The sequence below is a fragment of the Silurus aristotelis genome (assembly GCF_946808225.1).
Source record: "Silurus aristotelis genome assembly, chromosome: 7".
Taxonomy (NCBI): domain Eukaryota; kingdom Metazoa; phylum Chordata; class Actinopteri; order Siluriformes; family Siluridae; genus Silurus; species Silurus aristotelis.
Window position 1 is genome coordinate 22626324 of NC_139580.1, and position 19073 is coordinate 22645396.

Sequence of the window (19073 nt, forward strand, 5' to 3'; positions counted from 1 at the left end):
AATACTATGATAAAGTATGGATGCTTATAAAATGTACTAAATTACAATAACAGAGTAAAATATATAAATATACTTAGCATTTCAGTGATGGAGCTATTAACCTTAGTTCATTTAACCTTAGGGCTTTGACTGCCTCATATATAGTTTACCAAACTCGAATGTGCATTTCGGACATCGGACGTCAGCCCAGTCGTCTGGTTAAAGGCGTTATGCTATTTCCTCTCAAATATGTACAAAATATTTGAACAAAAATGTGTTAGTAGCACATATAAAATTGCCACAGGGGACTCGGTCCATGGAGGCAATTCATTGTAAGCAGAACTTCAAGGACACCCGTTAATTTAAAGATGTGTTATAAATGATTAATTCGATATTTATGAATATTTTAAACCCACTAATAAATTATCATGTACGCCATTAAGTTCTACATTTATCTGCAGATTTGAGGAAGCCGAGAACGATACTTGTCGATTTTTTCATATTCCGAGTCACATGACCGTCTCGTCTAGGGTGTATTTTGGCGTATGATTTATCCTACAATGAGACTAATATACTATTCATTACGCAATCTATTAAAAAGTGTGAGTTTTCTAAGAGCCGTGTCTGAGGCTGCGCTGCATGCAAAGTGGCTGTTTCTGATCAATCTCATTATGACTAAGATCTCATTATGACTTTCTCTGCCTGCCCACTGTAGCATCCTCAGGTGCTGACATCTAAAAACTAGCTGCATTCTGCTGTAAGTGCCAAGAGGAGAAGCAGTGGACTTGCGTAACACCACAGCACACCACTGAATCTTCCAAATCCGAACTCCCGCCATGCTCAAAAAGACATACCTCTGGTTTGCTCCTCAAATGTTAGTACAAGCGCTTCAGTGATCTTTTAAAAAAAGCCATCAGTAAATAATACATGAAAGTGCGAGAGTTGGCATGCAGAGATTAGCGCCGTTTCTTCTTTTATCAAAGAGAATCAGAGAGAGGGGAAGGTCTGATTTTGATGCCACTGACCAAGCTGATAGGAAGGAAAGATATGAGTTAAGAGGAGAGGAAGAGCATACTTCATCTTAATTTAAATTGCACGGAGTGTGTAAGATATTCTGGTGAATTAAAATTTACAGCCTCTGCTACTTAGGTCTTACTCTTTAGTATTTTCATTCTGCCACATGTCCCCTCTGTGGTGTTTGTGCTTAATGATCTCATTCCTTCCCGTTTGCTTTGGTGTTTCTTCCATTATTTAGATAAGTGTTTCTGGTAAAACAGAAAAGATACACACAAACACGTGCATTTGCTATTTTGACAGAAATGTTCATGTAGGATTTGTCCTCTGATGATGTTACACATTGTTGACACACTGGTCCAGCATTCCTGCTTTAGAGAATATGGAATACACTGATACTACATGGCCTGTGCTCCACTGAAGGGCCTTGAAGAGCCTGACAGGAGAATGTAATATATCCCAAAACAATGCATTCTGTTTAAAAGCCGCATTGATTCAAAGCAATTGCCTCCATTATCACCATTCTCATTATCTATACCTGCCATAGATTGCCGAGAACTGCACTGTACCGCAGTGTAGCGTAAGTGACTGTCCATGTGTCACCGTGTCCTGTTCTCTCCAGGCTAACCTCTTGCTCTCTCACACTGTTTTAATAATGCTTTAAGGTGGTGCATGGGCTTTTAAAGAAAATGAGATGGGCCTGGCAAGGAGGCCTTTAAGAGGGAAAGAGCCCATTGAAATGGCAGTGAAACGGCCGTGGTAACGCCCAGGCTCCGTCCAAGCCGCTCAATACCATCTCCAACCTTTTAACTCACTCAAATTAAGTTTAGGCGTCCTTCAGAATGCCTGACTCTATTCATCTCCCATTTAGGTCCCATTGAAAAGAGCGCCACTCCCTATGCATGTACTGCTGTAAGCAATACAATATCTATTAGATTACAGCCGCAACCCTTTGCCTTAGCGGCTAGCGAGGTGGGCCTCGCTCAATGATATTGTGGCTTTCATTGAAACCTCAGACAGGAGGTGAAAGAGCTGGAAGGGGGCCTTTGAGTCCTTTGTTACATGAGAAGCTTTTAATATGAGGTTTTCATAATCCGATTCGTTAAAGAGAGTTTCTCCAGATAATGTGGTGCATCGAAGGCAGGGCTCTGGTGATGTTCGGAAGCATTTATTAAAAGGCTGTGAAGATCGTAGCTTTAACACGGTGTGTGGGACTCGCAGCGTAGCCGGGAAGCAGAAACGGTGATATTAAACTGCGGTATTGCAGCAACAACCCAATACAATAAACATTGTACTGTCTGCATTAAAAATTATATACAGTATATACTGAGTTAGTGCTTCTTTCCATGGCTACTCTTCATTAGTACACTTTTGTGTGCCTGTTTAAAATAAATAAATAAATAAATAACCCACATTGACATGCCACAGGTGAGGTAGGATTTGCAAAGAGGACAAGTAAATTAGAATAAAACCTCTACAGTGATCTTTCTGGCTGTCAGCCGTACATATTTAATTCTTTTCATAAATCAAGGTGCAGAGACGGTGCTCACTCTCTCACGCTCGCAGATTGGTGGCTTTCACTCATAACTGCCAGCGGCGAGTGGCAAACTATTTCTGATCCAGTCACTGCTAAGTGTTAAAGATGTTCTCCAGCCCTGGAGCTCCCCCCCCCCCCTTCCTTTTTCTATCTCTGCCTGCTTTCACAATTGGACATACTTTAGAGATTTGTCCCTCTTTTTCACATTAGATCAGTACACCGATGGAAGAGTAGTTTGACGAAGCAGATATAATGTAAGATAGAGTTTGACCCTTTTCTTAATGTCTTTCACTTTCCTTATTTCATTTTGATTTTCATTCACTCACCTTGAGGCAAATACTCCCCCAGTTACGCTCTCTTTCCCTCGGCATGCTGATCAAGCTCGCAGCTTTGCGCTGATGTTCAGCCCTGCTACGGCCTCTTTCCCCTTCCGCTCTTAACCTTGTGCTTTGGTGATATGAAGGTGATATGTTTATGGGTCATACTGTATGCTTGACTGCTCTTAGTTGCTGTATATTAATCAATAGCAATATGATTAAGCCTCATGCTGCTTGTATGGATTATTAAAAGGCTGATCAGTGTATAGGTGTATGTTTGCCTTTCAAATTAAATTTAGTGTCAATAATTAATGCATGGCATTAATGTGTGAGGACTTTGCACCGATGGTTTGCACCGTGCCTGATTCCGTATTGACCCGCTGTGTGTGATTACATTGGACTTGGGTGATTCCCCTGGAGACGGACCTTCCAAAGGGGACAGATATGCACTTTTTTAGTATTCATTTCTCTCTGCATATTACATTACTTCACCTCATAGTTTAAATGAAGCATATTTAAGTATGAAGGTCAGTGTTTACACCTTTGATGAAGGTTCTGGTATAAAAGCAGTGGCAGGCCGTCATGGCCAGCAAGGCCTGATCAGAATCCTGTCTATGAATATGTGCAAGCATTTGTGCAAGCATTTGGTGCTGTAACTGTAGCATCAATTGAGCCTTTCCAAATGTGCTAGCTGCCCATTCCACAAGCACTAATGCACTCCCATAGGATCTGAGAAGCGGCTTTTTGAACTGAGCACTGATAACAAGCCAGGTGGTCCTTCTCTTCTTTAATCTTGGATGGTCAGAGATTGCATTAGTCAGAGCTCGCACCCTGCATTTGTAGCAAACTGCACAAGCTTAAATATATTCGTGTGGATCTAATAGCTTTTTTCTTTTTTTCCATCCCACAATGGCTGACAGAGGCGAAGAAATTGGTTTGGTTGCACATATATTTACAAGGACATTTTCAGGATGGACTTTTCAAGAAAAGCTGGACATCATGAGTCCACTAAAACAGTTCTGAACAATTGTTAAGCTTTTTCATGAACTTTTCATCGCTGCAGACTTTACAAAAACACACAGTTTGCATTTTCTGAGGTTAAATGGACGGGCCGCCATTGTATAAAAGAGTACATATGCACAGCCCAGGTAACATCTGCGTTAGTTATAAATTCTGATGAAGCATGAAAAATGAAGGAATTTTATTCGAATCCAAAGGAACTCATAACCTGTTTTAAAGTGACAAGTAAATGTCGTTATTTTAGGTTAAATGAAGAAGTTTGAAGGATGTTCAAGGGTGATGTTCAAACTTGGCCTCTCAACGACAGGCTCCTTCAGCCACCTTAAAGCCTATATGTCTATATGAATATTTGTGTGTTTTTGTTCTTGTGTGTGTGTTTGTGTGTGCTCTCATAAGGAGAGACTTAATCTTTCCTGCTATCATTTTTGAATGTCCTCAGCTTTCAGCTTTTGATGGATTATATTCTGCACACAGACATTAATTTTCTGGAACAAGAGGACACACGAAGGGAAAAAAAAAAAATTCTCAACAGAAGAATATAAAAACAACAACAACAATAAGGCAAAGGAAGAGCGCTTTGCTCTCCACCTGCTTACCAGCAAAATTATGTTTGATATTTGTGACTACTTTTTGAGAGAGGGGGGGAAAAGGAAGATCACTTTCATCCCTGTTCCAATTCACCGGCCAGTGTTTCAGTGTTATATCTCTAATTCTTGTAGAATTTACTTGTCTTATTGCAGCACTTATGTAATTATCCTCAGTTACCGTTTCTCTGCCTTCTGTTCATCTGGAGTGGTTAGGGAAGCTTTCTCAGGTGTTAACCCCCACACACATACACACACACTCTTTGGGAGTATTATCATAAATACAGAACATTAACACTTGTTCCTCCCTGTCAGCATATGAAGTAAGACTGCAGGTGCCCCATCGAGCTTTCGCCCCCACACTAATTAAGCAGCGGTAATTAGGCCTGGGATAGTCTCTCCTGTGCCTACTCAGCTCTGAAGAACAGAACAGGGAGGACTCAGGTGCAGCCTCAGTGCTGTGCTGTACCTACTAGACAATTTTTACTCCATCACTGACTACAGAGCACTGAATCTCACTCCGCCCTGTTGTCTGTGACGGCTCGCTCCCTATGGAGAGTCAGGTGGTTCGCATCAATGTCGTGGTCAAAAGCCTGGGAAAGAAAAGCTTAAGTTTTCCATCCAACATTGGAAATTCCACTATCCAGTCTCTCACAGTGCTTATTCGGACATTCCTTCATATTGTCTCCTTCATTTCGGTAACAATATCAAGCGAGAACAAACCGCATTCTAAGCAAACTAGATTTTTTTATTGTAAAACTCAAATCCAAACATTTATTTAATTGATGGATCAGTGGTTAAGGCTTTGTTCTATTGTTTAGAACATCATAAGATGCCAAGCTGCAAACTCCACAACCATCTGTGCTCAAGGAGCAGGGGATCATTCCAGAATCTCCAGATCTTCTGAGATTTTTGAGGAGAGGTGTAAGAGGGTTGAAGGTTTTGACCTGACGGCAAGGCTACATTAATTAAAAAATCTACTGTTTACAACTATGGTGAGTTGAAATGCATTTTAGAACATGCAAATAAGCGCAAATGTCTTTGGATGAGCTAAACACCAGAGTGAGCGAAGTGAAAACCATACGCAACAGTAGACGCCTAAAATGAGATCAACTTAATGTGCTTTGCTAGTGGGAACATACAGTTTTTGCAACTCCTGTCTCATGCTTGCTCATAATGGATCCGGATCGAAATCCAGTGCTCCTTAATTGAAGCGAATTAAACCTTCTACTTGATTGCCCAGAATCTCAGATGCACCTTTGAATAGGATCAGAGGTTCATATTGATGTAAGAGAGTGTGTCTGACTGCTCACTGCACGGATATCACTGCTTCCACACAGCATTGAATAATGTAGTCATGACTGACTGGTTAGTATATGACCTGGCAGAAATGGTACTTACAGTAAAAGACATTCTCCAGCTGCACAGAGTGCAGAGATTGCCTTCATGCTGTTGGAGTGAGAATATGAAGCTTCTCTCAAGAGAGCCTGACTTGTGCTGCTGTTCATCATTCCATCCCAGGTGACTAGGGCTATGTCCTGACCCCGTCACTGCAGCATCACATAAACTGCACGCTGTCTCCAGTCTGCTCTCGCTTTTTGCCTTAGTGACACACACACACACACACACACACACACTAATCTGTGTGGCTGTAGACATCGTGTCTACTGGTCTCCACAGGCTGGATCTAAGCAGCAGCAAGGATTCTGTCTGGCTCTGCTGTTCTAACCGAGGCAGACATCCTGCCTTCAAGCATGTCCTGAACTTAACTTAGAATTACGCCTTAACGCCGAAGCATCAGCCAGAACGCAGTAATTAAGTGCAGCGTGCGAAGTACGCGTCTAATCCTCGATCGGTTCAGCTCATCTGAGATCTTTTGATACCTACCGAAATCTACATACGAATCAGCGGAGCACATGCTGTGTAAGGAAATAATCCAATGTGAGTGAATTGAAAGATTTTCTCTACATATTGCTATTAAGATTATATTAGATAATATGTTATGTATATGAATATTTCTTCAGTAGGGTTGCAGATGCATTATTACTTTACTTTCACTATTATTTCAGCAAGAATACAATTTTTTACAGATTTTAGCATGACAGGGAAGATAGCTGATATGATCATTAATTCAAGACCTTGTTTTGGCAGGAGGCTATGAAGAACATTTATGTTCAAGATTTTCAGAGAAGAGTGAGAAAGTGAGAAAATAGTTTGAGTAGTGCTGTAATGAAACTTGGATGCATCGTGCTTCTAAGACCGTTCGATGTACTGTGCTTCAACAGATAAGGAAAAAATGAGTTTGTTATATTACAATACACTATATGGACAAAAGTATTGGTACACCTGCCTTTTCCAGATATATGTGGTTCTTCCACAATCTGTTTTCATCCACAGTTGTATGGGATGTCTTTAAATGTGGTAGCACCAAATTTTCCCTTCACTTGAACTAAAAGACTGAAACTTGTTTCAGCCTCACATTTACAGCATTTCTTTTTACAACTGAGGAGTTAAGGGCAGCTTGGTGGTGCTGGGATTTGAACTCATGACCTTCCGCTCCAAAGTCCCCTGTGCGCAAAGCCAAATCCATGAAGATATGCTTTACATGGGATGGAATGGTCTGCTATAGAGCTCTGACCTCAATCGTATTGAACGCCTTTGAGATGTAGTGGAATGCTGACTGCACCCCAGGCCTCCTCACCTGACAACTATACATTTTGATAAACCTTGTGTCTGAATAAGCACTAATCTCCATGACCACACTCAAGTCTAGTGGCAATCTTCCCAGAAGACTGCAGGTTATTAGAACAGCAAATGGGGACCAAATGTGGCATGGGATGTTCAAAAATAACATATATCTCTATTGGTGAGGCGTCCGCAAACTTTTGTGCATGCACAACAATGTTCTACGCGGTTGGTTGGTGTTCTGAAGCCTGTAACAGTCCGGGTTAGTTGACCCCACTCAACAGAGATGCATCGTCTCTAAGTAGAAAACCGGAGGAAATTATTACGTGGTTTGTTTTTCCGCACATTATTATTTCATAGAGGGACTGTGTTGTGCATGGGAATCTCATTGGCTGCCATAACATCAACTCTCAATGGACTAAACTAATTTCAGCACCTGCCCCCAGCCCCCACCGTACAAAGACCCACCCGTGTTTTAGGTCCATAATGGATATTGGAATTATTTCTATGATGAACTCATGTTTTACTTGTCTTTTCTTTCCCCCCCCTCTCTACTTCCTCCTCTCCTCCTCCACCTCCTCCTCCTCCTTGTGTGCTCTCTCGCTCCGTCTGGGCAGCTTTAATGGCCTGGGTTGCAGGGCTCACTGTGTTATTAATGGAGCCTCTGAGCTGGAAGGCTGTAGGCTGTGTGCACGCACCAAAGGACGGTGGGGAATTGAGTGTTTGTTGATTATTCCTCTGCTTTTTGTTTATACAAGTTCCCTTGTTTGATGTTGCTCTCTCACACACACTTGTTCTTGTTCTCCTTCCGTCTCTGTCTGCTCTATCTCTCGCTTTTTTTTTCCCTCTGCCTCATTTTGCATATCACAATCATTACCTGCTATGGATCTGTGTGTGTGTATGTGTCGGTGCACATGGTGTGTGTGTGTTGGGGGGGTGTAGTCAGTAGCAGGTGAGAGGTGGAAAACGGAGGGCTTCAGAATAGATTTCTGAAATGAACCATTTCAAACGGCATTATCTTCCCCCTGCCAGCCATGCCTTACATAAATCAAAGCCCGGCCACTTACAATGGAGTATTTGTTACTACCTCATTGTCTTCCTCGTTTTCATGCACTCTTCCTGCTTGTCCCCTCTTCTTGTAACAGGGCTTGTTCTTGTCTGTGTACAAATACACTGTCTAATCTTGCTGCTTCTACTTTTACATGAAATATCCTGGGAGAGCGAAACCGTTTCCTTTCAACCGTTCTTGCAGCTGTTTCTGAATGCTCAGGATATGGCAAGAACTGGATTGGGTCTGACTGCTTGTGTGTGATGATGCAGAGAGTGCAGGGGTTGAGGCTGTCAGGGTGACCTTCTTTCCTTCAAACGTTGAACGTTATTGGCTGGGTGCAGAAGTTTGGATGTGAAGGTAGTGGAGACAGGTGTCTGTGTGTGTGTGTGTGTGTGTGTGTGTGTGTGTGTGTGTGTGTGTGTGTGTGTGTGTGTGTGTGTGTGTGTGTGTGTGTGTTGTAGGAATGGCTCAGGGAGTGACTGCCTGTGGAAAACCGGCTCAGTGCCACCCTGCCTTTCGACCCACTGCCGTCCCACTGAGTGCAGAACAGCCTAATGAGAGACAGCGTCTGTGTGTGTGTGTGTGTGTGTGTGTGTGTGTGTGTGAGTGTGAGCGGATATGTTAGCTTGTTTGTTGTCCTTCCAGAAGTTTTCTTATGGCTTCAGTTATTGTGTATGTCTTTTATCCCCCTACTGTAAGACTGCTAATTATAAAGGTTTCTGAATAATACAAATATTCAACGAAAAATTTTCTCCATTAGTAGTTGCTGTAAAGTGTTATTAGGACCAGAGTCTCGACATGTGTTTTTAGGAGAAAGGAAGTTATAATCAAGCTTTTGAGCTGCACTTATGTACATAGTTCACTTTCCTAAAACCAAATAAAAAAAATAAAACCTCAAATATTTTTTAACATGACAACAAATTCCATTATTTAGTTGAAAAATCGAAGTCACTCAGATCTATTGCAATGTCACATAGATAAATTAACATTTTTAACTTTTTAAGCCATATGTGGTGCTTTTCCAAACTTCTACCAGAATGTTGGAGACACACAACTATATAGAATATCGTTGGATGCGATAGCGTCTAGAACACCCAAATTTATTTCAGCATGACAATGGTCTGTGCACAACGCCAGCACCATGAAGATATAGTTTACATGGTTTGGAGTGGAAGATCTTGAGTGGCCTGCTGTAGATTTCTGACCTCAACCCAATAAATCAATATTTTTTTCAAATATTATACAAATGGGATGTTTTGTATTTCTTATGGTGGGATGGTGAATCAACACTGTGCCAAAGAATTTAAGTACAGTATGTTTTGTGTGAGTTAGTTGTAAGGAGAAAATTGTTACTGTTCAGGATGTTGAAACATTCCCAGTTTTTTTTTTTTTTTTTTTTTTTTGCATTATAATTACAGGTAGTCGTCGACTTACGACCTATGCAACGTACGTCCATTCGACTTTACGACCACAATCGCTAGCTGCGGCGTACGTTATTTTTTTTTACCAGCTTCCAGCATAATTTCACAGTACTGTACATATAGCCTACTCTACTTATGACCAAATCGTGTTACGACCGGTCTGTTGGTCCCAATCGTGGTCATAAGTCGACGACTACCTGCATTAATAAAATTCGGTGTTTAAGTTTTATTCATTACTGTAAAATTTATAAACTTCCTTTCTGTCAAAAATAATGTTATGCCTTAGAATTATATAAACATCTAACAAATGGTTCACCAGTTCTGAACTATAGTTTTCTAAACATGAACCAGTACATCTTCCATAGCAGATCTTCTGTTCTGCAGTTTATCCATTTATAAGCACATTATAGAGCTGAAGGGAAACTTATGAGACTGAGGACTAGCTACAAGACATTAGATTAAAAAGGGGAACATTTCCCAGACTTTTATTGTTTTTGTCGGGCGAAATACAATACAATCTGCAATACAATGCATTTGTGAACTATTTTAATTGAAGTGTCATACAAACATAACCACTTTAAACTGTCTCATTTGTTGACATTTAATAATAACTAATGGTTAAGCATTAAAGGTTTCCTTATTCTTGCTTGTTACCTCTTGATCCTGGAGTGTTGTAGGCAATAAATAGTATGTAACTGGATCTTGACCGTATTTGTTTGAGAGATCTACAGCTTTAAACATGGTTTGTCTTTGCTACACAGGTAGATGAACACAGGAAAGTGTAGTGTTCGTTTGTTGAGATGTGATAGTAAGACTTTATGTGTACCAACGCTGTTTTAATCTTGTAACGTGATGAAGGTAATGAATCTGCTTGGAGGCTGGTGTGTAATAACAGTCAGGAGCTCTCGCTCCTCATTCTGTTCCCCAGCAGCAGACGCAGATAGGAACATGCATTAGACAGAGAGAACGATTCTGTGAGGCGGAGATTTCTGCTGCCTGCTTTCTTAACTTTCATCTCCCTGGAACATGTTCTCAAGCGGCACCAGCAAATTTCTTGTCTTATGCACTCTTCTTCTTTGATTTCCCTGTCCTTATTGTGCCGTTCCTCCCATGTGTCTTGTTTCTACACTGTTCTTTCTTTTTGTTCCTTTTCCTTTATTTACGTCTCTCATTTCTGGCCATGTTTTTCATTCCGCTTCTTACTAGTAGAAGTATTTTCAGACTCTTGCTGCCTTTATAGCATTCTCATTTTCCCCGTGTTTTACCGTCTCTCTTTCCCGGCTTTGTTTAAATCCATGTACAAGAGTCCACCTCGCGCCATCTCTCTGTTCTTCATCACTTCCCTCCCCTTCCTCTGTGCCGTTCTCTCCTCTCTTCTACGTGCTGGTGGATGTGACAGTGGGAGTGGGATAGGGGGAAGAGTAATTATGGTTCAGCAGAGCTGGCGGCAGTGATAAATGGGTAATCAGGAGGTAAGGGTCTGTTCCTCTCTCTGTGGACCAGAATCCTGTAGCCCCATCAGCTGCATCCCGGCTCAAACACAGATGCCTCCACCCCCAGCCCTCTTCCATTCCCAGCACCATCCATGACCCCTCCACCCCCCCAACAACGGGACACTTTTTTGACCCGACCACAGATAGAGGGACGACCCCTTTCATGTGATGTGCACGGTGGTCTTCCTTTCCTCTGGAGGGGTGAAGGTGTTTTCCTGTAGTGAAAAATTTGAGTGGGGTTTTTTTAGGATGTCTTCATATTATGTAAACACATAAGCATGATATCTAAGTGTGCTACATAAATAGAGCTTCTAAATATTTTCAGTACAGCCTAGTCTACCTTTTATGTTGTGAGGAAGGCAGAGAGGGTGGGAAAAAGGAAACGAGAAGATAAATTAGACAGATGTGAACGTGGCCTCTGAGGAATATAGTACAAGGACAACCACTGGTTTTGCCCTCTCTCCTCTGCCTTTGTGTGGGACAAAGAGACGTCTGGTGACTTTCACCTTTTTGCCAACACACTAAATGCAATCTAAATGTGTTTGTCACTGACTCGTATGAGTGAATCAAATGATACACATAAAGCTCTAAGGCACACATGGCTTCTTTGTTTGGTTTGGAAAACAATTATCTAATGATACTCTTTCTGTGTTTTTGTTTTTCCATGCTGCTGGACATCGTGTTTTCTTCTTAAATACGCAGGTAAGATGTCCATCTTTCTCTTTGTACATGTTCACCAATCACAAAAACTCACCCAGACACTTTATTGTTTGGCAAAAAGTAAACACCACACACTTGTGCATTTTTGATTTATTTTTATTTCAACACAGTTCCTCACACACATAGTCTCAACCCTCGGATCAAACCATCCCAATGTTTTGGTCAAGTGTTTGAAGCTTGGGGGGTAAAAAAGTGCATTTCTCTACACTCTCCTTATATTCCACATTAATTAGCCAAGCTGAGGAAAAAGCAAATTAACTGAAAAAGCAGTGAATGTTTTTCATAGCAGCCGGTTAAGCTCCTATTCTGGTAAAGTCCTTAAAATTGGGTGCTGTTTTAAGGATTAAGCCAATTAAACTTGTGTCTGAAGTAGTGATGTCTAGCCCAAGGATCCAAAGATGGTGTGTGTAAGAGAGAGAGAGTACACTATTGAATTTTTTTTTGTCACAAGAAAATGAACAGAGCTTCATGAAGTACAATTATCTCTTTTTAACCGACAAGCCGCTGTTCAGAGTAACAATCAGCGAACCAGACATTCTGTGTTTTATAGGGTAATAATATGTGGGGTACAGTCTGTAATTATAATCATATGTGAGATAATAATTACTGGGTTATATTCTATATTGTAACCATACATGGGGTATATTAAATATAATCATATGTGGGGTATTTTATATATTATAATTATATTGTAATATTATTAATGTAATATTATATATTGGGCACAGTCTGTATTATAATCATGTGATATATATATATATATATATATAAATATATATATATATATATATATATATATATATATATATATATATATATATATATATACTCTATATTGTGATTATACCTGAGGTATATTATAATGTATATTATGATCATATGTCAGGTATTTTATATTTGATAATGATATGTGGGGTATGCTCTATATTGTAATCATATGTGGGGTATATTGTATATTATGATCACATTTTGGGTATTTTATATATTGTAATTTTTCGTGAGGTATATTTTATAATATCGAGGAAATGACATAATTGCCCAGCTCAGTGTCCCAGTGGCATCAACAAGCTTTCTTGTTCCCAGTCTTGTTCTTTTTTTTATTTACCCCTACTACAAAACAAAAAACTTAAAACAACCAAAATAAGAGTCTTAAGATTCAAAATATTTGTAAGGGTAATGTAAGAGTTAGGAATTTGCTATAGACAGAGCTTTAATATAGATAAATAAAACAATTAGATAGTGAAAGAAAGGGAGGGAGGGAGGGAGGGAGGGAGGGAGGGGGAGAGAGAGAGAGAGAGAGAATGTGCATGCAGTTGTCTTCCTTTACCAGTTCGTGTATACTAGCAAATGAAGTCATCTAACTCGAAACTCTGGGCACTGGCACCATTAATGAGCACAACAGTGGACCATGCTGGACAGGCCTCTATACACACACTTACACTCTCAGCACACAAGGAAACCCCTCCTCTCAGCTACATATGCTCACACACCTGGTCCACATCGTTACCTGTTTACAAATGACCAGCAATTTTCTGCTTGGTTCAGCAGCAACTGTTCCTCCTCCCTGGTGCTATCATTAGGGTGTGAGAGCTCATGTTTGGTTATTATGCTTGTCTCTAGTGTTTTGTCCCTCTTGTTTTGTACACATAATCATGGCCTTTCTCTCCCTCTCTGGCACCTTTTCTGCTAAATTATGCACTCTGGGCCAGATTGCTCCAACCCAGCATTTGCATGCTCTATTTGGAGGGATTTGTTGTTTTATGGCATTCGTTGTTTTATTAACCCATGTGTCGTATTCCCATTTGTAATCCTCTGTCTGAACGATTCTCAGTCTAATTGAAATCCAGAGCAGTGAGGGCCGACTCTCGGTTCATAGATATTTCCTTTACGGCCTTGTGAACAGTATGCTTCCCGCGTGAGAGTGACTGCTTTTTTTTTTAAGCGTTTCTGCGACGGGCGGCCGGCTGCAGAACTAACAGGGACGGCGAGGTCGGCTTTCTCAGCACTCAGCAATGCGTGGTAAGAAAAAAGGGCCCGTGTGAAATATGGGTCCAGAACACAGGAACTGCTGAAGGTTGAAAGGGCACAACAACTTCATCACAATGTATAAGTGAGAGCTGTCAAACCAAAGTGAAGTTTATGTTGAACACCGAGATTGTGTGTTGTAATAGATCAAGCAACTTTCTAATGAACATGCTCACGTGGCAATGTCAGCTCGACCGCCAAAGCCTGATAAAGGCCGAAGCAGAGGATGATGGGTTTTATTTACCCAAGCATTGCACGGGTATATATTTTTCACTAATGATATATTATGATTAGCATATTTCATTCAGACACGTTTGCTTCAACTTTAACACTGATTTCTGCTGTAATATTTGAGGTCCTATTCTCTAGACAGATTCCCCCCCCCCCCCCCCCTTTTTTTTTTTTATGTTAGCAGTGTTTACAAATTACATCCAACTTTTGCAAATGATATGATCTGCTAATGCTGGAGTATTAAAGAAGAAATTAAATCAGATTGAATTCTAAAAATGTTGAACTCCGCTTGCTGCTGGTTTAAACGCAGATCCAATTAGTTCATAATGCAAATTTCAGCTAATTGCTTTTCCATTTCATTTCATGCTAGACTTGCAAGCAACACTTTGACAGTATTTGCACATCTGCTTAATTCTTGGGGACAAATCTTTAATCTTGAAGTTTTAAGTCGATCTCAAAAGACTGACACACCCAAGCTTTTAGCATGAGGGTGTTTCACATTACAGACACACACAACAGATACAGACAAAGCATTAATTTGTTAGGAAATCATAAATCTTAATTTAATACTTGCCTGTCTTGATATGTGTGTTTTTGGTTTTTATCCTCTTTTTTTTTCACGCCTTTCATCGAGTGTTTTTGCACTCATCTTTCCAGCCTAAGGGAAAAAGGAGGAAATGGCATGTCAATTTCAGGATAATGGTCTGGCTGTGAAGCTGCAGTGTTGAAGATTTATGCCAGAAATTAGGCAAATGTGATCAACTAGGCCTCCAGTTAATCTTCCGCGGCCTGACCATGTCCGCCTTTATCTGCAGGCATAATTAAAGACAACTGTTCGCCTGACAGAGCGCCTGAAGCCCCACTGGAATGATACTGGGGTTTAGTCTGCACCCCTGTCACTGTGATAGATGTTTATGTGGTGATACGCAGGATGAGAAGATTGTTTTAAACAGGTACACATTTAAGATCCCTGTGTGATTGGTTAGGGCCATTTGACTGATTAGATGTATACCGTGCTTTGAAAACTAATATTAGCTCGTTTATTAAGCTCAACTTGTTCAACTTGTGCCTAATCACTCATCCAGCTTGTGTTTTTATCAGTGGAGCGGCTCGAAAGCCATGACGCATCACCATCAGTTTATATACACCTATGCATTCTGCTCTAATACACACACACACACACACACACACACACACATGCATATATGTCAAACATTTCAGTTAACATTAGATATCTGCTAAATGACTGCAACCTAATTTGAGTGAATGAGTTCTTTTTTGACAGTAATTTTAAGTGGCTATTTATTTGACCTTTTATATATATATATATATATATATATATATATATATATATATATATATATATATATATATATATATATATATATATATATATATATTGAGAGAGGTTGGAAAACTTAAGTTCTTTTTTCCTCCCATTGCTTCAGGATGGCCGGCCTTCCACTTTCCTGCATGACAGACTTGGGCAGTTATGTCAGCATAAAATGTGCAAGCTGTTTGGCGTGTGAGAAATGATAATAGTGTGCTTTTTAAGTGGTGTATCTCCCAAGAGCATAATGAAAACTCTGTTTTAATGCAGACCAAAGAAATGGAGCTAAGGGAAAAATGCTTGAATAGAAGGCTTTCAGTTCTTTCAATTTACAATTTCATTTCTTAATTTAGTTTTTGTGTTCTTTTTAGTTTTTGCCAAATTTTTGCTAATCGCTCTGCATCACTGGTGCTTGTTTCCACCTTGTGATGAAATTTCGTTGGTGTGTTCAGGTGTCGGTACTACAGTAACATTTATATATTTAAATATGACATTTTTAAAAGCAGTTGTTTGTTTCACTAGTTCAGTTTGGTAAATGTTAAATAAAACAACACTATAGGTATTTATTGCCTAATGTGTTGTTTTATTTAGCATATCTTCCCCTTTCCTTAGACTTAAAATAGAAATGTGAAAGACTTGGCGAAAGACTTCAAAAACTAAATAAAACAGACAGGCAAGTACACTCGTCCCTCAATTTATCGCGGTTCGAATATCGCGGCCCCACTTTATCGCACATTTCAATTTGGCACATAACTATTTTGCGAATGGTCCCGATTTTAGTTTATCATAAGAAATGTGGATTTCTTCATCACCAGATTTAGTCAATGAAAATAGAGAATGCAGTGAGGTGTATCTTTAACTCTGCCCCTTTTTTGACATCATAGGACAGTTCAACCAATAAACAAGCAGAGAAACTATGCATAGGCTACAGTACTGTACTACAGTACTCACTATAAATGTGATATTTCTACGAATTTACACAATATTCCTCTCACTATATTCACACTATAATGTTTTATGTGTGTGTTTAAAGAGTGTGAGAGGATGATTTCTGGCTTAAACAATAATAAAAAAAATAAAATAAAAAAAAAAAGCATTTTTGGGGTGATTTATCGCGGAAATTAGTTTTTCGCGGTCGTATTTGACACGTAACTACCGCGATAAACGGGGGACGACTGTATTACATTAAAATTTATATAAAACAATACAATATGTATTTATTATATGTATCTAAATTATATTGCATTCACTGTCCATTCTTTCATCTATCACTGATCATTCCTACAATTATACAGTCAGCCAATCATGTGGCAGCAGCTCAGCACATAAAATCACGTGGATAAACATCTAGAGCCACAGACAGCTTTTAACATTAAAGATCAGAATGGGAAAAACATGATCTCTGTGGTTTTGACCATGGCATAGTTGTACACTGTTACGCAACAGTCTCTAGATATGTAACATAAAACTTCCAGTGAGTGAAAATGCTGTGGTCCGAAAGGCCTTGCTCAGGAGAGCTATGCATCTGAGAACAATGCCCAGACGGGTTTGCCCAGACTGACCCAGATGTTTTTTTTTTCTCCTGTCAAACAAGAACCTGAATCTAAAGCTACAGTGGGCACAATGTCCAGTTTCAGTGAACTCTGTATGTGTATGATTGTATGCATTACGCTTCTACTGCATGACTAGCTGATTGAATAACTGCATGAATCAGCAATTAGTGTACTGGTGTTCCTAATAAAGTGGTTCCACGGTGAGCGTATATAATAATACAGTCTGCACTTTTCATAAATCCAGTCTGCAGTATGCTGTGTCTGTGGCAGGCTGATGTGCTCAATGGAGCCGTAAAACCTTTGGACCATTTAAACACTTAATTTATCAGAGTACAAATCTGTGCATTTGTATTCTGATAAATCTGAGAAACTAATGACTCGCTCTCCATTATGGACTAAGTACATGCACACTGTACTGTCTCACTAGTAAGTCGAAGGGTTCCTCCTACATCCAACCTGACATTTTGAAAGAAAATAAGCCATGAGTGTCATGTGTAAGAGAGCTGAAGTACACAGCTTCTTCACCTGTAATACACAGCTTCTTCACATGTAATACACAGCTTCTTCACCTGTAATACACAGCTTCTTCACATGTAATACACAGCTTCTTCACCTGTAATACACAGCTTCTTCACATGTAATACACAGCTTCTTCACCTGTAATACACAGCTTCTTCACCTGTAATACACAGCTTTTTCACCTGTAATACACAGCTTCTTCACCTGTAATACACAGCTTCTTCACCTGTAATACACAGCTTCTTCACCTGTAATACACAGCTTCTTCACATGTAATACACAGCTTCTTCACCTGTAATACACAGCTTCTTCACCTGTAATACACAGCTTCTTCACATGTAAGACACAGCTTCTTCACATGTAATACACAGCTTCTTCACCTGTAATACACAGCTTCTTCACATGTAATACACAGCTTCTTCACATGTAATACACAGCTTCTTCACCTGTAATACACAGCTTCTTCACATGTAATACACAGCTTTTTCACCTGTAATACACAGCTTCTTCACCTGTAATACACAGCTTCTTCACCTGTAATACACAGCTTCTTCACCTGTAATACACAGCTTCTTCACCTGTAATACACAGCTTCTTCACATGTAATACACAGCTTCTTCACCTGTAATACACAGCTTCTTCACATGTAATACACAGCTTCTTCACCTGTAATACACAGCTTCTTCACCTGTAATACACAGCTTTTTCACCTGTAATACACAGCTTCTTCACCTGTAATACACAGCTTCTTCACCTGTAATACACAGCTTCTTCACCTGTAATACACAGCTTCTTCACCTGTAATACACAGCTTCTTCACCTGTAATACACAGCTTCTTCACCTGTAATACACAGCTTCTTCACCTGTAATACACAGCTTCTTCACATGTAATACACAGCTTCTTCACCTGTAATACACAGCTTCTTCACATGTAATACACAGCTTCTTCACATGTAATACACAGCTTCTTCACCTGTAATACACAGCTTCTTCACATGTAATACACAGCTTCTTCACCTGTAATACACAGCTTCTTCACATGTAATACACAGCTTCTTCACCTGTAATACACAGCTTCTTCACATGTAATACACAGCTTCTTCACCTGTAATACACAGCTTCTTCACCTGTAATACACAGCTTCTTCACCTGTAATACACAGCTTCTTCACCTGTAATACACAGCTTCTTCACCTGTAATACACAGCTTCTTCACCTGTAATACACAGCTTCTTCACCTGTAATACACAGCTTCTTCACCTGTAATACACAGCTTCTTCACCTGTAATACACAGCTTCTTCACCTGTAATACACAGCTTTTTCACCTGTAATACACAGCTTCTTCACCTGTAATACACAGCTTCTTCACCTGTAATACACAGCTTCTTCACCTGTAATACACAGCTTCTTCACCTGTAATACACAGCTTCTTCACCTGTAATACACAGCTTCTTCACCTGTAATACACAGCTTCTTCACCTGTAATACACAGCTTCTTCACCTGTAATACACAGCTTCTTCACCTGTAATACACAGCTTCTTCACCTGTAATACACAGCTTCTTCACCTGTAATACACAGCTTCTTCACCTGT

General features: G+C 39.9%; 2 protein-coding genes across 3 annotated transcripts in view; both read left to right on the forward strand.

Moving 5' to 3' along the window:
• urahb (urate (5-hydroxyiso-) hydrolase b) overlaps positions 1-19073 on the forward strand; it is a 464718-nt gene that overhangs the window by 221915 nt on the left and 223730 nt on the right. The gene's annotated exons all lie outside the window — the stretch shown is intronic.
• The window catches only part of wwox (WW domain containing oxidoreductase), a 186734-nt gene that overhangs the window by 136615 nt on the left and 31046 nt on the right, over positions 1-19073 (forward strand). Inside the window, exon 9 of one of the 2 annotated variants that reach the window (XM_083546447.1) lies at positions 11804-11962. The exons of the other annotated variant lie outside the window; for it this stretch is intronic. Within the exon in view, the coding sequence (XP_083402573.1) occupies positions 11804-11947 (144 nt within the window). The 3' untranslated portion in view covers positions 11948-11962. Of the gene's footprint in view, positions 1-11803; positions 11963-19073 lie in introns of those variants that run through there. 2 annotated transcript variants of the gene reach the window in all.